Source organism: Puma concolor, chromosome E2, assembly GCF_028749965.1.
Source record: "Puma concolor isolate L17-30 chromosome E2, mPumCon1.1.hap2, whole genome shotgun sequence".
In the NCBI taxonomy this organism is placed as follows: Eukaryota; Metazoa; Chordata; class Mammalia; order Carnivora; family Felidae; genus Puma; species Puma concolor.
Window position 1 is genome coordinate 52,679,184 of NC_141681.1, and position 21,454 is coordinate 52,700,637.

General features: G+C 46.6%; 1 protein-coding gene across 1 annotated transcript in view; it reads left to right on the forward strand.

Moving 5' to 3' along the window:
* The window catches only part of ARHGAP35 (Rho GTPase activating protein 35), a 121,760-nt gene that overhangs the window by 60,312 nt on the left and 39,994 nt on the right, over nucleotides 1-21,454 (forward strand). Inside the window, exon 3 of the mRNA XM_086690198.1 lies at nucleotides 772-916. Coding sequence (XP_086546324.1) covers nucleotides 772-916 — 145 coding nt within the window. The remainder of the gene's footprint in view (nucleotides 1-771; nucleotides 917-21,454) is intronic.

Sequence of the window (21,454 nt, forward strand, 5' to 3'; positions counted from 1 at the left end):
ATGACTTACTAGTTGTGTGACTTAGGCACGTGGGACACTTTTCCTTGATTCAACAGAATGTCGTGAGCTTTAAAAGAAGTAATATTTGGGACCTGGCTTGGTACACGGTGAGCTCTCAAGTGGTTGCCGCTGCTCCTGCTCCGGAGGAAGGGGGCTGCTGGGAAAGAAGAGACAAGTATTACCTTCTTTGTCATGTTTGCTCAGTTGGTTTTACCCTTTCCTGATTCGGAAGCCATTGAGAATTAACCCCGGGCTAATGTATGGAAGGGAATTCTCATTTGGAGCTTTCAGCCGTAGCAGAACACATGCTCTATTTCTTTTCTGGAAAGAGGAAATTACTCATTCTCCATTCCATCTTTTATCTTTTTAAAGATTTTAGCCGTCTTGAGTGTATGACATTCATTATCCATGTGGGATGTTTGGAAAACTTCCTGTTTACTCCAGGGCACCCCTGATAAAGGATGTGGATAGCCATCTCGTTGTTATTAACTCAACATGGCCTGCTTCTTCTAAACACCTTTGTGTTGATAATGCAGTCTCACACTCAGGGTGTGACTGTGTGTCAACTGGCTGGCATCTTGTGTGATATTTGGAGGCTGGAAAATACAAAATTAGTGAGATGAGCAAATGGATCTCTATCCTGCTTGGAGTCTTCCCAGCAGTTTCCACACCACTGTGAATTCCCTTCTGGAAGCTTTAGCTGATGTTTAAGTTGCATGTTGATATTCACTTTGTTTTTGTTTTATGCTTTCTTTTCTCTTTCCTGTACAGAAACCAAAGCCCAAACCCCGGCCGTCCATCACAAAGGCAACCTGGGAGAGTAACTATTTTGGGGTGCCCTTGACAACTGTCGTGACTCCAGAGAAGCCCATCCCTGTGTTTATTGAGAGATGTATTGAGTACATTGAAGCCACAGGTAAGAGTGTTGTTACCTCAGAGCTGATCATGGCTTTCACTGTCTACGGGCTACTTTCTGGCGAGCTGAGCCATCTGGAGACTCTGGGATCAGCTCTCCTTAAGTGTGAGATGCTTTCTGAGAAGGAGCTGAGCAGTCTGGACAGCTGTCAGACTTATGGGTCTCCATCTGCGTGTAGTTTTGCGGCTGTTGTACGGGATCCGTGAGACCTTTCCGTGCACCAACCGGCGTGTTTTCAGGCCTGCAGCTGTGGCTGGTTAGGTGCTTTCTCTGTGCTCCCTCAGCTCCCTGTCAGAGCACCCACCCTGTTTGTCTGTGGCCTCGAAGATCTGTCAGCCGCTTGAGGGCAGGGAAAGGGGCATGTTACCATTGTGTCCGCAGCCCTGTCCTGGGCACAAATGGTAATGAACTTTGGCTTAATAAAACGAAGGAGTAGTCGTGACTGTTGCAGACCTTGGCCTTTGATCAGGCGCCTGGGATTCATTATTGATAGAATTTTTTCCCTGGGGTAAAAAAAGCCCAGCAAGGATCCTTGGATATCTTCTGGTCAGGCAGCTGTATTTCAACTCCACTGACAACTTGGTGTTACTGCAAAGAACAACTGTCTTAATGTTTTCTGCATCGTTCTCGAAGTGACAAATTTGTGCCTGTATTGAAAACATTTATTTGTTCATTAAGTGTTCTCATAACGTGTCTCTTTGGCCTCCCTTTTGCCATCGTGTCCCTTGGTTTGGTTTTCTCCTGGATGCTCTCAGAGCCGATGAGCTTTGAGGAGAAGGTAGTCTAAGCGGGTGCATGGTTAGGTCAGTTCTTGGGCATTAGCATTAGTAGTTGAGCTCAAGAATATGGGTTTAAACAATTTGAAACCAAAGTAGGGGTTAGAGCCTCCCTCTGTGCTCTGATCCCGGTGTTCCCTGCAATGATGTTAAGTATCGTATGGTGTGCACAGCCCGTGGGTGCTGCAGATAATTTCAGCAGCATCCTAGTAAGCTGCGTGACGGTGTTAATATTTACGTAGGATGTGCCAAATCAGGGAAAATAGGTTTCAAGTTGAAGCCTGCTAAAGCAGACTTCGTGGTTATTTCCGGGGTTTTCTCTGCAACACACCAGGGTTGAATCACGGGTGAACACTTTGCCTAATCTAACAGCAGATCTGCAGCTTTGTTTAGTCCGTTCTGTCCCCAGAATGGGGACACTTTTGTCAGTGTCCATCTTTTTGACACTGGTTTTATAGATCAGTTTCTTTCTGGCACTTCTCCCTTGTGCAAGAGGAAAAACTGCACAAAGGTCCAATTCAGGTGATTGAGGCCTTTACATGTTGACCTAGCACTTCAGAAAGATACCCTGTGTCATTCTGGGGGAGGGGAAGGTTGCTTTCTCCTTACCTTTATTTTCTTTTTTTTTTTTTTTTAATTTTTTTTTTCAACGTTTTTTATTTATTTTTGGGACAGAGAGAGACAGAGCATGAATGGGGGAGGGGCAGAGAGAGAGGGAGACACAGAATCGGAAACAGGCTCCAGGCTCCGAGCCATCAGCCCAGAGCCCGACGCGGGGCTCGAACTCCCGGACCGCGAGATCGTGACCTGGCTGAAGTCGGACGCTTAACCGACTGCGCCACCCAGGCGCCCCATCCTTACCTTTATTTTCAAAGTATTTTCGATTTATTGGAAAAATTACAAGTTTAAACAAATTGGAAGTTACAAAAATTCCCAGGTTCCTTCAGTGTTAGTGTTTTAGCACTTTCCCCCACACCATTCTTTCTATATAGATAACTGTCTGAAATATTTGAAAGTTTGCAGATCTGATGCAGCTTTACTTCTAACTACCTCAGTGGGTAATTCCTAAAAACATTCTCTTACGTAACCACCGTGCGGTTATCAAAATTAGGACGTAAACATTGACCCAACGCTAACCTGTCCTCTGTTTTCATTTCATTAGTTGTCCCGTTAATGTCCTTTATGGCAAAACACAAAAATATTTTGGGCCCAGGAGCTAATCCTGGACCACATGTTAGGTTTAGTCGTCGAGTCTCGAGGCTCTTTCAATCTAGAACAGTTTTTAGTCTGTTTTTCATGGCCTCAATAGTTTGAACTACAGATTAGTTATTTTGTAGGACGTTCCTCCTCAGTTTGGCATTTTTTTGGGTTTTTGTTTGTTTTTTGGGTGTTTTCCTCACGATTAAGTTCCTATTTGCACCTTGGGCAGAAACAGCAGGGAAGCGATGCTGTGTCCTTGTCGGTGCATCGCACCATGTGACACATGATGGCAGTTTGACCCATCGCCGGTAACGTTCACTTGGACCCCTTGGTTAAGGTGGCGGTGTGGGCCGAGCTTCTCCACGGCAGAGCCACTCTCTCCCCATCGTTTGACTCCCTGGTTCCTTCAGCGTTGATCAGTTGGCATATTCTCGTACCAGGGGGAGCCTTCCCTTTGTAGGGGGAGCCTTTTGTGAACGGCCTCCTCAAGTGGCTTGCCTGTGGTAGCACAGGGTGCCTCAGTGTCACCCACATGCGCCCTAGCTGGGCACAGCAGTGGTCTTGACCAACCCCTCCCACACCTTGCTTCTCTCGCTCTTAGACCGATTCGCTTTTTTTTTTGCAGTTCAAGTTTATTTATTTTGAGAAAGAGAGCGAGCGAGCATGAGCAGGGGAGGGGGAGAGAGAGAGGGTCCCAAGCAGGCTCCGCACTGCCAGTGCCGAGCCCGACACGGGGCTCGAACCCACGAACCGCGAGATCATGATGTGAGCTGAAACCACGAATCGGACACCTGACCAACTGAGCCACCCAGGTGCCCCCACTTTTCGGTATCCGATGACAAAATTATACCTCTTCTTGCCCTTGGATTTATGAGTCCTTTTGGGTATGAGGCTTTACCACCAGCCACTGCCAAGCTGCTGCTTTTCTTAAAGTTCTCTTAGACTGTGCCACTGTCCGCCCTGTCACCAAAAGGCTTGGAGCTTCAGGATCACCTCCGATCAGTTCCCAAGTCTGTCACTTCTACTTCCTCATCTCTCGGCTCTATCCTCTCTGTTTCATTTTTGCTTCCCCACCATCACCCCCCTCGTCTTGATTATATGACGGTTCCTCTACTAAAAACCTCTTTTTACTGCCTCATTGCCTACCAGGTGCCGGCCTCAGCAGTCTTGCCTCCTCCCATGCCTGGTGCTGTTATGGTTGTCTGCCCGCCTTCCTGCCCCCCGTCTTCCTCTTTCTCTCTCTCTCTCTCTCTTTCTTTCTCTCTCTCTCTCTCTCTCTCTCTCTCTCTCTTTCTCTCTCTCTCTCTCTCTCTCTGCCCCTCCCCTGCTTATACTGTTCCTCTCTCAAAATAAATAAACTTAAAAAAATTACTTTTGCAAGAATACAAGCAGGATTTCTTTGTATTTTGCTGCTTTGCATGGGTTCTTCGTGTGGTTTGAAATGTATCCCACATTCCTCCTTGCCTCTGGAACTTGTCCTCATTCTTCAAGACTGCCCCACCCCCAGTAGCTGTTGGATGCAACCTCCCCGGTAGTTCTCAAGCATGTTTTCACTTCCTGGGAACAGGATTCTCTGCTCTCCTTGTCTTCTGAAAGTGTGGTACACAACATACATTACCCGTTGATTAAATGAGTGGTCTTCAGGCTGGAATACCTTAATTCCATTGTTTTCTTCTTTGTTTTCTTTGTCCTTTTAAAGTTTGATCACATACTTCCCCTCTTTGGCATTGGTTTGTACTTTTATAGAATTTCAGGGAAAAAAGTTAAACATGGAATCTGTGAATTTAATTTAGCATGTGTGTTGGGGGGGGGGGTGTGTTCTTTTCCCTGGAAGGATTTTTTTCTTCTTAGTAAAATTAAAGCATGTTCATTGTAGAAATTCAACAAAAGCCAAAAACTGTGAAAAAGGATTTAAAGAGTCGTTGATCTTCCACTTCGTGAAACCACTGTTAATAGTCTGATACAGTTCCTGATAGTCTTATTTCTCTGTATGTGTGTGTCGATTTTTATTTTTACATAATTACATAATGCACGTTATATTTACATATAAATATTATATTTACATATCTACATAATATGTGGTATGATAGTTCTCAAAAATTTTTTTAGCATAACTTAGATGAGGCAAAAGAGCCCTGACTTTACCAGCTTACCTACTCCTATTTTCCTGCAAGGAAAGAATTCAGTAACCAAGAGGTGGGTTGAACGACCATTTTTTGAGAGTCTCTGCTTTTTATTTATTTATTTTTTTAATTTTTTTAATGTTTATTCAGGTTTTGAGAGAGAGAGAGAGAAAGAGAGACAGTGCGAACAGGAGAGGGGCAGAGAGAGAAGGAGACGCAGAATCCGAAGCAGGCTCCAGGCTCTGAGCCGTCAACACAGAGCCTGATGTGGGACTCAAACTCACGAACCATGAGATCACAACCTGAGTCGAAGTCAGATGCTCAACTAACTGAGTCACCCAGGCGCCCTGAGAATCACTGCTTTTTAAAAAATTTTTTTTCAAGGTTTGTTTATTTTGGGGAGAGAGACCAAGTTCTAGAGGGGGAGGCGCAGAGTGAGGGGGAGACCCAGAATCCAAAGCAGACTCCAGGGTCCCAGCTGTCAGTACAGAGCCTGATGCGGGCCTCAAACTCAGGAGCCATGAGATCACGACCTGAGCCAAAGTCGGACTCTCAACCAACTGAGCCACCCAGGTGCCCCGAGAATCACTGCTTTTTAAATCAGACATTGTTTTGTGAGTCTGTGAAGATATGGCTTTTTTTTTTTAGTGTGAAGATCTAAATAGTTTTACTAAGTAGTTTTACTAAGTATGCACGAGCTGGGTAGCATCCCATCAAGCAAGCAGAGAGGATCTCCCTCAAAAATGCAACGTTCAGTTGCCGCACGACGTTCGGTAAAATAGATTATTTAATTATTCCCCTGTTTGGGGGCTCACGCAGCATTTTCTCCTGACGCACGTAAAGAACCAGATTCGCTGGGACAGACATTTTGGGCTAGTGATACAGAGCTTCAGATCTGCAGTTAGGCCCGGTTTAGAATCGTTCCGCCTTACGCCCATCTGGAAACTGAGGGTGATGACAGGACCTGCCGCTCGGGCTGCCGCGAAGGTGCCGGCAGACTTGCACGGAGGCGCCGAGTGTGGCGCGTGGCCCAGGCAAGTGCTCAGTATGTGCCAGTTGTCGCCTTCGCCTCACCAGTAGTACATTTGGTTCTTCTTCCTATTGCCTGTCAGACTGTACCATAAATGTAAATATCTGTGACTTGTGTTTTGCTCTCCAGCTTTTTCCCCCCCTTTTTTTAAGAGAAAGAGAGCATGAGCAGGGAAGAGGGGCAAAGGGAGAGAGAGAGAGAGAGAGAGAGAGAGAGAGAGAGAAACTCAGGCTGGATTCTGACACGGGGCTTGATCCCATGACCCTGGGATCATGACCTGAGCCAAATCAACAGTCAGACGCTTAACCGACTGAGCCACCCAGCACCCCTTTCTCCAGCTTTTAAATTGAATACAGTAAAACCCATGGAAGAGTTAAAAGAGTAGTATGATGATTCACTCAATATTGTGCCCTGTTTGCCCTTTCTTCTCCTCATTTTTATTGTTGTTAAATCATTTGAGAATAAGCTGCAGGTGCCACACATCCCTTCACTTCTAAAAAATCTCGGCTTGTATCCCTAAGCTTAAAGAGTCTCTCTGTAACTGCATTAACATTATCACTTTTAGGAATAATAGCATTAATTCAGTAGTATTTCACATGCATTCCATGTTTAAATTTACTCAGTTGACTTTAAACTCTCTCTTCTAGCTAGGATTTTGTTCTAGGATCCAAGCCATGTTCACAGCGCATTTGGCTATTGCTTCCTTTGTACCTTTCAGTCCAAAACAGTTCTCTTTGCCTTTTGTTTTGAATGATGACCTTTTTTTTTTTTTTTAAAGTCTAGACAGTTGTCTTGTAGAATGTCCCCTTGTGTGGTGTGCTGTCTGTACCTCTCCATCATCCTCAGCCCCCTTCTGACACCACCCACGGCTGCCTCATCATTGCGGCTCCTGTCTCAGCAGAGACCTGGGACTGATGAGATTTTGTTGAATGATTGAATGAATCACAGAGCGTGTGTGTGCCCAGGTCTGACTTATCCTGAACTTGCACTTAGGAAAGCCTCTGCTGCCACCCCACCCATCCATCCCATCGCTCCCTCTACTGCTCATGGTGGAAATCGTCGTATGACCCCAGTTTCAGGCAGTCATGTCTAGCTGATTGGAGATGATACTCCACATGAAACTTGTCTGCCAGGTCTGCCCCGTGCAGCTCGAAGTCCAAAGTTGTCGTGTCCCTGTCTTTGTGTCCGTCTCAGACACGTTGGCACTTGGCTTCTCCTGGCAAATAACATACCGCATCGTCACTTTCAGAGGCCGTGCTTGGGAATTCACACTCCTGCCCACCAAAGTGAGAAAGAAAGATCCAGTGAGAAACCCGGAAGGAAGCCCCTCTCCTTGCATTCCTCAGGACCCTGGTTGCTCCCCACCTGCCACCTCATGGCCAGGGTCTGTCACAGCCAGCAGTGGGGAAGTGGTGGCATGACCGTTAGGAATTGGGACAACGTGAACTATCCCATCACCTTAATATTTTTCCTAATTACAAAAGTAATAAATTTGCTCACAGTAAAAAAAAAAAATACATTATAAATACAGATCTAGAACAGAAAGTGAAAGTCGCTTACAGTCTCATCTCCAGAAGTAATCTGCATTAATAGATGGATTATGTTTTCTGCTAGTACTCCCCCCCCCCCCAAATGTTTCACAACATGAGATCGTGCGTGCGCTGTTCTGCAGCTTATTTTTTGTTTTAATTTAACACTGCATACACCTTGGGCATCGTCTTTTTAATTCCATCTCCAAGCCAGCTAACTTGCATTTTAATCTTGGACCTGAGAAGAGAGGGTGGCAAGAGTTGGGGGCAGGGTGGGGGCTGGGGTCTCGGGGAGTGTACGAAGAGAGGCTTCGTTGGCAAGCAACTCCGTATTCCAGGGGTGGCCCACGGCAGGTTCCTGTGACTGCTGTGTTTCCTCCTCAGAGTTTGTGAGTAAACTGCCGAGCCCTCCTTGACACAGAACGTAAGGCCAGGATCGCTGCCTTCTCGCCTCACAATTTGCTGCTCCTGCTGTGTGTTACCAGGACTCTGTGGGAGCTGGATATTGCTTCTGGCTTGCACCTTTTTTTTTTCCTGAGCTTTCCGACCAGTTCACTCACCCTCGTTTCATATTTCCTGAAAAACTGGAATGTGTTTGGGGCGTCTGGGTGGCTGAGTCAGTTGAACGTCTGACTTCAGCTCAGGTCATGATCTCGTGGTTTGTGGGTTCGAGTCCCGCGTCGGGCTCTGTGCTGACAGCTGAGAGTCTGGAGCCTGCTTCGGATTCTGTGTCTCCCTCTCTCTGCCCCTCCCATGCTCGTGCTCTCTCTCTGTCTCTCGATAATAAATAAACATTAAAAATAAACAAAAGTGGAACGTGTTCAAGAAGTGGCCCATAGGTAGAACAGCTTTCAGATTGATTTGCAGATGGTTTTAGCCCAGCCCAGCCTCAGAGACAGCCTCTGTGCTTGCTGTGCTAATAGGACGGCAGCTCGTCCCTTGCGGCTCTGGTTACCTGATCAGGCGGGGAGGGGGCACGTCGCTACTGCAGCTGCTCTGGGGCCACCGCTGCCATTTGGACTGCCTTTGTATTTCTGGCTAGAACACTTCCCCCCCAGTTTTCCTCCACGTGGAAAATCGTCAGGGCGGTGGAGCCCCTGCTCCCCTTCTATAGCAGTGTGGTGCCGAGTGAGGAGAGAACATTGGCCAAGCCAGCCTGAGCTCTCTGATGCGTGGCAGGGAGTAGGAATATTCAGCCCTGTCCAGAGTTTATCTCGCTGGAGTCAGGGTGGGGACTTACTTTTAGAGCCTACTCACAGTCCTGAGAATAATTTCTCAGGAGAAGTATGCTGTCTTTACACCTCACTGTGGTCATAAAACTAAGGTTTTAAATCCCAGGTCTCCGGGCCAGTTCTGGGTCAAGGTTCTCTTCCCGCAACTGGGGGAAACATCCATGTCCTGCAGCATAGAAATCCCCGAGGGAGCTTCCAAGTGTCACTGCTCCCCGGCCTGAAGGTCCAGTCTCCCGGAGGCCGAGTGCTTCGTGCCGTGCTCATCTGGGCTCTGCGGCACGTATTCCCCAGGCCTGTGGCCGCGCCGAAGACCGCATTCTCTAGGAATGACTTCTCTGAATGATGTAATGTGTGAGACCAGACCCCCTTGCTCCCTCTTTCTGTGATCTTTAACCTTTTTCTTTTGGCAGTGGGAGGGGGCAGGGTGACAATAGCAAAAATGGTTTCCCATCTAATAATCTTTTTCTTAATCGCTTCGCTCAATTACTAAGAGGTGGCGAATTCCTGGCACCTCTGGCAAGTGCCACAGAGGGCTGAGGAAAGAAATTGTTCCCGGGGAGAGGCGGTTTCATTTGGGCAGAGGGCCCCTCTCGTACATCTCGAATTATTATGTATTCAGACCCCACCGTATAAATAACTGGTAGGCCATGGTTTTGTTAGCGCATCTTAATTTCAGTCTGTCCCTGTGGAATGAAAAAGTCCCTGTAGTCAGGGAAGCCTGGCAGCTGTTTAAAATAACAACGCCAAGCATGGTCTGCCATCACACGAACTCTCCCCATTTTCTATCCCTGACACATTCATGGAGTGCTCGCTATGACCCGGGCATTGTCCTGGGCACTTGGCATACGTGACCTCCGTTCACAAGAGATTGTTGTGTTACTCCAGGAACCCGGATGTGGCGGGAAGCTGGCCCTTGGGAAGGGTCAACATCTTGTATCAAGCATAGGGAGGACTCAGTGTCCATAAAGTGCAGGGTTAGCCTGGCTGGAGAGAAGGTGGCAGCCTTCACGGTCTCTTCCACTCCTGTCTTGGAAGGACTCTCACCTGGTGACAGGAACGGGGCTCTGCCTTTCAGGGCAGCACCTACCTGGACACGATAGTGCAGCTGAAACTCCCGTGTATCTTCAAAGCCCTCTCTTGCGGGGCCTGCGGCTGAGCCACACACAGAGCCCTGGGGTTTTAGTGCCTGCCCTTAGCAGGCTGTGTCATGCAAGAGGGGCTTCCTTATTTGCCTTCTGGGGCGCTGCTCCTCAGTGGACAGCAGAATCCGGTCAGCCTTGACCTCTCCTCTCCGGTTCAGTGGGAGAATGCAGGATACAGCACCAAGTAGTTATAGAAAGATAGAAACTTCCCGATAAGTTGTTAGTAGGGTCTAAAATGTTTAGCTTACTGTCTTTTCGTTGAGGTTGGGGGCAAAGTCTGCAGATTTCATTCATTCAACAGATATTTACTGACTGTTTATATTAATGAAGCACCTACTATGCTAGGAACTGTGTTGAACTCGAGTCCCCCTCCCCCCCCCCCATGATGTCCAGAGACATAAGCACACAAATGCATAATTAATTCAGGGAAGGAACATTATTGGATTTTAAAATCACTGGGGAATGAAATGAGCGACAGGACCAAGTGAGGCAGTTAGAACCCTCACACGATGCTGATGGGAATGTAGAAGGGTAGACTCCCTTTGGAAAACTCTTTGGCAGTTTATTGAAAGCTAAATGCACACTTACTATTCTACTCCTAGGTATTTGCCCAAGAGAAATGAAAACTTACTCACACAGAGACCTGTACTTAACTGTTTCTAGCAGCTTTGTTCACGAGAGCCCCAAACCGGAAACCACCCAGTGTCCATCAACAGGTGAATAAACAAATTAGTCCTTCCACCCCTGGAATACTATGCAGGGGCCAAAAGGAGAGACTCTAGCCACACGTAGCAGTATGGGGGAATCTCAAAAGCACTATATGCTGAGAGTGATTCAGGCCAGACACGAAAGATGACAAATTCTGATTCCATTTATATAAAGCTCTATAAAATACAAACTGATCTCTAGTGACAGCGGGCAGATCAGTGGTTGCCTGGGAGCTAGGAGTGTCAAGAGGATTGATGGCAAGGGGGCATGGCAGCAATTGGGGGATGATGGAAATCTTCTATTCGAAACTATCAAATGTTATGTATACTTCAAATGGATAGAGTTCATCATGTATACATTATGCTTCGATAGTTAATTTTTAAAAACTAAAAACAAAAAAATCGCTGGAGAACAGTTCTGAAGGAGCTTGATGGTTCCGTGGTCTCAAAATGTCACCCAGCACCAAGGAGATGAAGAGATCTGGGGGTCACCACCTTCACAAAGTGACCAGACCGGGTGCCCCTACTAGCGGTTCAACCAAGCATATATCTCCTTTGCTAAAACTATTTAATCTGAATCTTACCATGAAGAAACAATCAGATAAATCCAGAACGTGTTGCCTTTTAGAAGACAGCTGGCCGGGACTCAATAAAAAGGTGTCACAAAAAAGAAAAAAGTTTGAGGGCCTAACGCAACTTCTGTGTTTATAACATAAACCCCTTTCCCATTCAGATAGTCCAGTGGTGAGGCCCTAAGCTTCGATGTCACCCCTGGCATCCTGACTTTTGCAGGTAGTAGCTGGCCTTCAGCTTGAACCGGCTAAGCCCTGTTTTTCTGTTCCTTCACAAGTTGGGAATAGAAATAGTAGGTCTTTCACAGAGAGTTTTTGAGAACTGGATGCATTCTTGTTTGTAATGTTCTCACATAATTCCTGGTACGTAGTCATCACTCAGTTGATGTTAAGCCATTTTTTGGTGGCTCCTGTCACCGACTTGCTGCGCTTGTAGAAATCCAAACAGGACTTCGCCCCAAAACAGTAGCGGATGAGATCGCACGGCGGTTTTTTTGGAACTTCTCATTGAAGTATAGCAACCGTTAAGGAAAAGTACAGCCATCATAAGTGCAACTGAGTGAACTGTGTGCACAAACCGAACACAACTGTGCAGCCAGTTTAGGAAACAGAAGACGGGCGAATTCCCCTAGAAACCTTTTCCCAGGCATTACCACTACCCTGACTTCTAACGGTATAGAATGATTGTGTCTGTTTTTATGCTTTAAAGTGGACTTATACCAAATGCAGTTTGGGGCCTAGCTTTCACTCGACCATGATGTCTGCGAGATTCATCCCGTGGTTGAATCCATAAATTCACCCATGCTTGTGTGTGGTTGGAGACCATTCTCATCGCCGTATACCCTTTATACCCTTCCATCGCGTGAATAATCCACTCTTTATTTATTCATTCTGCTCTTCATGGACATTTGGGTACTTTCCAGTGTGGGGCTATTATAAATAGCGCTGCTGTGAACATTCTTGTAAATGAATTTTGGTGCGTATGTGAGCACTCGTGTGCTTCAAGTATATACCCAAGAGTGATGCAGTTTTTAATAATTAATTTTAGCGTGTTGAACATGATGTTTTAAAAGACACCAGTCCCTGAAGGGACAATCATCTGTGAGGCCGGGAACTAGAGCAGTAAGGGGTTCTCCTTACTACCTATTCACGGGTTGGTGTTTTGGATCTTTGAAGGAGTTAAGGGGTGGCTCTGGAAGGGCGCTTACGGGGACACAAAGCTGTCTCACATACTCTTTTAGCAGCTGGATCGTTCCCATTTGCAAAGCGTGCCTGGCCAGAGGAGTCTTGAATTCTTCCAGTACCTTGTGAGGTAACTTTTCTTTGCCGGGGTTCTGTCTGTGGTTTTTAGGTGAGGCTGTGGTCAGCACAGATCTTGATAACCCGGTGGGGTTTACTCGCGGTCTGTCGTAGGGGCTTTGCTCCCTGATTAGAGTTTGGCTGTTTTGTAGCACAGATAAGTAGGTGTTCTTATTGACATCCACCAGTGAGGCTCCAAAATGAAAGGCTCAGCCCTGTGGGCGGTTTGTGAGGGGAGGAAGGGTGAGGCTTCAGAAGCAGGGGTCTCTGAGGGCGAGTGCCGAGCCCTGCAGCCACGGCTCGAAGGCCGAAGGCCGGCCGTGGCTCTCATTCAGCTTGTCTGCGTCATTCGCAGGTCAGAGGTGGCCCTCATCTCCTCTGCGCAAATGGAAGCCCTCTATAAAAATGGTCTTTGACAGATACTCAGAGCTGTGACCTTCCTCCTGATTTAGCTCATTTGCCTGGATAAACGAGCAGAGTGCTTTCTGTGTGGCAGATTTAAATTTCACCACTAATTGAGGGTAGCGTCTTCAGGGAGAGACGCTCGCCATTAGAGCAGAGGCCTTTGGGAGATGGCCCGGCCACAAACACATCAGGGCAGATGAAGGCAGGAGGTGGAGATGAGGAGGGTACAGAGCGCACTGTCGTTAGTAACCGTGCCCACCGAGAAGCCACGCGAGGGCTTGTGCCATAGGCCGGGGCACCGCACGCACACGCCACGTACTCATCAGGCAGGTTTTGGTAGCCCTCTGCCCCCGACTCGTCTTGCTGCCGAATAGTCTGTACAGGATGAGCCCGGAGCCAGGGTGCCTGGACTCAGATCTCCACGCTGCTGCTTGTGAACAAATGGTGAACCTCTCCGCGACTCCGTTCCTTGACTCTAAAATGGGGGTGACGGTACCTTGAATCCTTGAGGTGCTTCGGTATGTTCAGGGCCTGATAAGAGTACCTGGCGGGTTGTGAGGGGTGATCAGCCTGGGCTGCTGCTGCTGCTTCTGGTGCCGCTCCCGTCGCCCAGGCTGCACCTTCCACTCTGGGCGGGCCCCTGCCTGACCTTGAGGGAGCCCTCCTCCGCCCGGGCCCCTGCCGCGCCCGCGGGCCATTGTGCCCCTCACCTTTGAGGGCCGCCCGGGCGGCTCCTTCTCCCTCCCGAGGGCGACTCCCTCTCCCTTCCGAGCCGAGACCTAGAGCAGGGCGGGTGAGGCGTGGACTTTAGAACCCATCACACTCCGTTTAAAATTCCAGCTCAGCTACTTCTCTTCGCTGAGCCGCCTCCCATCTCTGAGGTCCTGAGATCCGTGCTTCCTGTGTGCAGTGCAGCCGTCGGGAGGACCTACTACCTCATGAGGGCTGCGAGGGCTGAATGAAATCATGCGTGTGAGCCCCTTGGCCTGGCACGTCGGAGACACAGAGCACCGGGGAGCCCCGGTTCTTTCGTGGTGAAATCTGGGGGGCTGAGCTTCCTGCTCGTCCTTAGTGTTTCGTGGGCTGGCTCGGAACCCCCGTCTAGCTGGTCTTTCCTCACCGTCAGCCTCTTGTTTTAGGTCTCGTCCGCGCTTGCTTGGCCCGTCGTGAAGCCTTGGGAATCTCTTTTTCCACAGGGCTATCGTCACCTCCATCTTACCTCACTCTCTAGGGTAGGTGGTCCCTGCGCACTTATTCGTTCCTCTGCCTGGGTCAGAGTGCCAGCGGCCTAGGGTACCCGGAATCGTGAGGATCCTGTCCTTACTTCATTCCGTCAGCACCTGCGTATTGAACATCTCACGTACTGTGTGCCATGCACCGTTCAAGGCGCCAATGACAGAGTATTGGACAAAACAGATAAAAATTCTTGCTCTTGTGCAGCAGGCGTTACGATCTAGTGGGGGAGACGGACAGGAAATAAAATATATATAAAGAATCTTAGTGATTAGTGCTCGAGAGAATAAAAATAAAGCAGGAAAGTGGTATATGAAATGTCCGGAGCAAGTGTTAAAATTTCAGATACGGGGGAGCTGGGGGAGGGTGGCTTTTGACGAGAGCCTGATGGAAACGAGGGCGGGAGCCGTGCCATTACCTGGGGAAGAACCTTCCAAACAGAGAAAAGAGCCAGTGTGAAATTCCCAAGACCGGAACGTTCCTGGTGAGGGCTTGGCTTTTACCGAGTGAGGTAAGAAGTCACTGGAGGGTTTTAAGTGGAGGGACAGTGTTTGGCCTCTGCTCAGTAAAATAACCCTGGCCACTGCGTAGGGAACAGTCCTGACCCTTGGGAACTTGAGTGTGCTTGATCTCCTTGCATTTCTGTAAATCTTCCTCCATTCTGCCCTTTCTCTGGGTATGTAACCAGTCCCCTATATTGCTGCCATGGATTGACCTAGACCCTTGGTTTAGACCTGAAAGGGTGGAGGGGTATAACTCAGCACGGGGGTGGGCAGCCCGGTTGGAGCCGGACTGGGAGAATGCAAGAAATGGTAAGCAGGTGGGGCAGCTGCTGATCCTGCCTTGCCTTTCCAACCTCCTCTTTCTTCACATTTTCCCGTTTCAGGCTTCCATGTCTGCTCATCGCTGTTCTTAACCGCCCGATGTGCTGTGTACATGCCCTCCCCCAACCCCTGCACCTGACAAATCCCCCCTCTCTCTAAAGTCTTCACACTCTAGATGTACCTCTCCTGTGTCACATTGGCCTTGCTTGAGGGTTGATAAGGCCATAAGGGTGGGGCCCTCGATCTGGTAGGATCCGTGTCCTTCTGAGAAGAGACACGAGAGAGCTCGCTCCTCAGAAACTGAATTGGCCGGTGCTGTGATCATCTTGGACTTCCCAGCCTCCACTGAGAAAGTGTTTCTGTTGTTAAGCCCCCTAGTCTGTGGTACTTTCTATAGACACCGTGGCAGCCTGAGCCGATGGATACACGTGGCCAGGTGGTTTGACAGAGGCATCGGGAGGCCCGAGACCCTTAAGGCAGGGGCCAGTTCTTTCTTCGCTTATGCATCCCAGTGGGGCTTGGCTCTCCAGTGACCTCACTCAGGGATCTTTGTGTTCACGTGACCCGAAGAGAGCAATTGGGTCAGTAAGAATGGGAAATGAGGCAACAGAAAGTCAGAAGGCCTAAGGCTGGTAGAAGGAGACGGGGAAGAACGCCACCTGAGAACCCTGGTCTGAAAAGATAAGCTTGCTCTTTTGTGTAGCGCCTGGCTCTCAGGTGGTTGGTTTGTTTGCAATGTAAGCCGACTGGGGTATCGGGCAATCGGATCCCACTTTTTCACGCAGAGATGGTGTAAAGGCCCTGTGATTTCACCTCTGTTTGCCTTCTTTCACTCCTGGCTGGAATCCTTTGACTGTGTAGATTTGGTGGCCTCCCAGCAGTTCGAAGAAACAAACTCACACAGTTTATCTTTTCACGTAAGCTGCAATTTGGTTGAAACAAGACCTTTCTAGTACGTGGTCCAGAGCTCCTGATAACTGTAACTACGGCCAGTGTTTCCGTGGTGTGATCTGGTTTTCATGTTTCAAAAGCCACGACAGAAAACTCTTTCTTCTGTTGTGGTTGTCAGGAGCCAGATTTGGGGCTGTGGCAGCAAGAGAGTGTTTGTGTAGAAACTTAATCTAGAATGAAGTATTTCACTTCCTAGGCAGAGAGCACGTATTCCACTGTGACCCATAAAGTGAGGGAAGGACCCCAAATCTGGGTAAATTCAAAATTCTTCTGAGTCTTAAAAATGTAGGTTATGGATTTGTTGTCACTGTTGTTTTGATATCGCTATGACTAGATGAGGAAAAATAAGCTAAAAGTACCTGGCCGGAACTGAACTGAACTAAATGAAACAACTCTTGATTCTCAGAAAGGCCCCTTGGTTTTCAGCTGCCCTCATCCAAGTGATACCAGCTTTGGGGGAAGGGTCATGGGCAGGACAAGTAAGTAAAGTATTCGTGAAAAGTCAGCCTCGTTGGGAAAACCTTGAAATGGGCTGAGACGTACATCATCCGTACATCGTCCGATGGTAGGAATGTGGTAGCGGCACTTTTAACAGTTGTGGTGAGAATAACGAACATTTCCGAGGTCCAGTTCTAAGCTCTTTGTAAGCGTTGTTATTTCATTTCATCCTCGCTGGGAGGGTAGAGCCCCAGAGGAGTCGGCCCTGGCCCACACACAGCTCGCCTTTCAACAGCCTTCTTGGCAGCATTTTCGTAAGGTCGACAAGATCTTCCTAATCTGAACATCTCTATTTCATATTTCCTGTATTTTAGGTAAGGCAGCTTGATCTTCATGATTTTGGAAGGGAAGGACAGACGTCTGCATCATTTAAATAACATAAGCAAGATTCCGGGGGAGAAACCCTTAAACCGTCCAAAAAAGAAAATGAGGTTCTGTGGGTTTTTTGTTTTTTTTTTTTTTTTTTTTTACAAAATGGAAATGGCTGTATTAATGTCAGACTTTTCTTCTTGAAAGATCTAAGAAGAAAGTAAAAATGAGCCTTAATGCTGCCACTCAGTTATAAGCATCATTTAACAAGAAAGAGAATACAACGGAGCAGTCGGGAACAACCCACTGGGATCTTTCTGCTTCGGTGCCAGGCCCTGTTCTGCCACCTCCAAAGCTCTGTAACTTGGGGCACGTTACTTACTCTGTCTATGCCTCAGCTTCCTAGTCTATTAAATAGTGATGATGATAAAGACGATATTGCAATATGTCCGTATATCCAGATTTCACCAGCTATTTCTTTCCTTTTTTTTAAATTTTTTAACGTTTATTCACTTTTGAGAGACAGAGACAGAGTGCAAGTGGGAGAGGGGCAGAGAGAGAGGGAGCCACAGAATCAATCCGAAGTAGGCTCCGGGCTTTGAGCTGTGAGCACAGACCCCGATGCGGGGCTCGAACCCATGAACCACAAAATAATGACCTGAGCTGAAGTCGGATGTCCAACCGGCTGAGCCCCCCAGGCACCCCTCACCAGTTATTTCTACGCATTTGACAAATACAGTACTTGTTGATCACTGTTAACATACTAATGACAGGGACACCTGGGTGGCTCACTCTGTGAAGCGTCCAACTCTTGGTTTCAGCTCAGGGCACGATCTGAGTTCTGAGCCCCGCATTGGGCTCCATGCTGGCAGCGCGGAGCCTGCCCGGGATTCTCTCTCTTCCCCCCTCTCTCTGTTCCCCCTCACCTACCCCCCACCGCCTTACCAATCGCTTGCTCTCTCTCAAACAAACAAACAAACAAAAAAAAACCATACTGTTGACAGATGATTTTTAACTATTCTTTTTTTTTTTCTTTTTAAGTTTACTTTGTAAGAGAGAGAGAGCAGGGGAGGGACAGAGAGAGGGAGAAGGAAAGGATCCCAAGCAGGCTCCAAGCTGTCAGCACAGAGCCCACCTGGGGCTCGAACTCACGAACCATGAGGTCATGGCCTGAGCCAAGTCGGATGCTCAACTGACTGAGCTACCCAGGTGCCCCGATTTTTAACTATTCTTAAAGCTGACCTTCTAATACTGTTGTTCGGGTGGTACTATCCTTCATCTTTTTTGTTGTTGTTGTTTTTTAAGTCTGATTTAAACTATTAAATGCATGGCTTAGATGATTTCTTCATCCAGGTAGGCTTTCTCAGTTGCTTCAAATTTGTGAAGTTGAGCATAGTAGCCATTTTGGTATGGTGGCAAGGTGACTGATGCAGTCATCAGAACATCTGACTTTTAGTTCTGGGTCTGTCATTCACTCATTCAGGCAATGAGTGAGCATCTTCAGCAGTCCGAGAGTCAGTGAGTAGGACATGGTTCCTGCCCTTGGGAGTTAGGAGGTGAGAATGGGTGAAAAGATATAGGAGGGACATGTCTGTGTTCAAAAGACTGAGAAGAGGCACCTGGGTGGCTCAGTGGGTCAAGCATCTGATTCTTGGTTTCAGCTCAGGTCATCATGATCTCACGTTTCACGGGATTGAGCCCCACATTGGGCTCCGCACAGACAGTGTGGAGCCTGCTTGGGATTCTCTCTTCTTTCTCTGCTTCTGCCCGCTCACACTCTTTCTCTCTCAAAATAAATAAATTTGAAAAAACAAAAAGGGAAAGAAAAAAAAAAAAAAAAAAAAGACTAGGAGAACCCAGGGGAGAGAATTGGAGTCATTTCGGCTCTTTTGTCCTTGGTTTCTTCAGTGCAGAAGGGAGCCTTACCCGTGCTACATGATGGGTGATACTGGAGATCAGAAGAAAGACAAATGGAGGGGCGCCTGGCCGGCTCAGTCGGTTAGAGCATGTGACCTTTGATCTCGGGGTCTTGAGTTCCAACACATTGGGCGTGGAAGCTACTTAAAAAGAGAGAGACATGTTGAAATGTTCGCAGATTATAAAACTTTGCAGCTCTTCTTGTCTGGAGGTGTGTTGGTCTCAGAGAAGAAGTAAGGCCTTCATCTGTGCTTGAATAGGTACATGCCAGGTACAGTAGCTCATCGAATCTTCACGACGGCCCTGTGAGGGAGACCCTGTAATGGTGCCGGAAAGATCGGAAGTGATCAGCAGCCACGCTTTCCCAAGTAGGGAGCTGGATTATCACAACTTTGGTCTTATTTCTTGCATGTCTTGCCTTTTAAGAGGTTGTCAGTGTCATCATTACCTGCACGAGAGGGGCTCCCAGACTTTTTTATTTAAAATCACTCAGTACAGTCACTCTCAGCATTTTGGGAATAATACAGGGTTGCTTTTTCATTCTGCCGAGCGTTAAATTTTTGTAGACTATTAGACAAATCACCTGAAACTAATGTTAATCCATATGGTAACTGACTGGAATTTAAATAAAAACTTAAAAAGAAACCTGTTAGACAATTATTTCATAAAAGTAACAATACTTGGGGTGCCTGGGTGGCATCCAGGTTTGGCTCAGGTCATGACCTCACAGCTCGCGGATTCGAGCCCCTCAACAGGCTCTGTGCTCTCAGCACAGAGCCTGCTTCAGATCCTCTCTGTCCCCGTCTTTCTCTGCCGCTCCGCCTCTTTCCCTCCCTCCCTCCATCTCTCTCTCTCTCTCTTACAAATAAAACTTAAAAAAAATTTTTTTGAGGGGCACCTGGGTGGTTCAGTTGGTTAAGCATCTGACTTTGGCTCAGGTCATGGCCTCACAGTTCCTGAGTTCGAGCCCCACATCAGGCTCTCTGCTGTTAGAGTGGAGCCCACTTTGGATCTTCTGTTTCCCTCTCTCTCTGCCCCCTCCCCCGCTCATGTGTGCACTCACACATGCTTGCTCTCTCTCTCTCTCTCTCTCTCTCTCTCTCAAAAATAAATAAACATTAAAAAAAATTAAAGTTTTTTTTAAAAAGTGACAATACTTTATCAATCCCAAAGTAGTAGGAAAGGTGATTTCAGAATACAAGCTAGTCCACTGTTAATTTTTTAATCCTGTGTTTGGTATGAAATGCAGAACAGCAAGCAATGAAAAAGCAAATCTCCCTCTTAGCCTTCTGCCCCAGGCCCCTTAAACTAGCTAAAGATGTAAGTTACAGGTATCTTTGTTCATTGCTTGAGTTTATTTATAAGGTTTCTTCTGCATAGAATTTATTCCTTTGTTTTACAGCTGAATTTTCCCTTGTTTCTTTTGGCTTCTGGGCTTTTGATGTATTCAGAAAGGGTTACTCCACTCAGGATTATTTTTGAAAACCCATAATTCTTTCCTAGTATTTTGTGGTTTTTATTTTTATCTAAAATTTATTTTAGAAGAAGATACAGCATTATTTCAGTTGTGACAGCATTGCTTATTGCATCATCTGTCTTCCCACCACTGATTCGAAAACCACTTGTAATATATACCAAATTCTTACATTTATTGGCATGTCTTTCTGAACCTTCTCATCTCATTGATCTAGCTAGCTAGGTACTCGTCCAGTCCATGTATGTGCCAGAACTGCGTTATTTTATTTACTGTAGTTTTATAGGTAGCCACTAATGGATTTTCTTGGCTTTTCTTGCTTTTGTTTATTTTTCCATATGAACCTTAGAATCTATTTGTTTAGTTTTAAAAATAAACCTTTTGGAATCCTACTGGGATCATATTAGATCATATGTTAACTGTTGGCTATCTTTATGTTACGTATTCTTTTGTGTTCCTCAGTCTTATTGAAAGCTTTCTTCCTGTAGTTCTTGCACATTTTTTTTCAATATATGAAATTTATTGTCTAATTGGTTTCTATACAATACCCAGTCTTGCACATTTTTTTAAGATGAATGTTTGAAAAGGGACTAGTAGGTGGGTGTTTATGTAGATGAAGGCTTTTGATTTCTGTATATTAACTTTGTAACCAGACTCCTAACTGAACTTTTTATTGCTGGTAATAATTTTTCAAATGATTCAGTCTGCTTTACTGAAATATAATTTACATACAATAAAACACCGATTTTAAGTGTGACATTCTTGAGTTTTGACAGATGTAACATCACAATCAAGATATAGAACTTCCTGGTTTTTTTTAGGTAAATGATTTAGAACATCTCTAATTATAATTTATCTCCTTTTCCGCGTATTTATTCCTCTGATATTTTTTCCCTCTGTATTAATTACATTGATCAATAGTACCTATAGTACCTCTAGGACAATTTTATTTTATTTATTTTTTTTTCAACATATGAAATTTATTGTCAAATTGGTTTCCATACAACACCCAGTGCTCATCCCAAAAGGTGCCCTCCTCAATACCCATCACCCACCCTCCCCTCCCACTCCCCATCAACCCTCAGTTCTCAGTTTTTAAGAGTCTCTTATGGTTTGGCTCTCTCCCACTCTAACCTCTTTTTTTTTTTTTTTCCTTCCCCTCCCCCATGGGTTTCTGTTAAGTTTCTCAGGATCCATGTAAGAGTGAAAACATATGGTATCTGTCTTTCTCTGTATGGCTTATTTCACTTAGCATCACACTCTCCAGTTCCATCCACGTTGCTACAAAGGGCCATATTTCATTCTTTCTCATTGCCA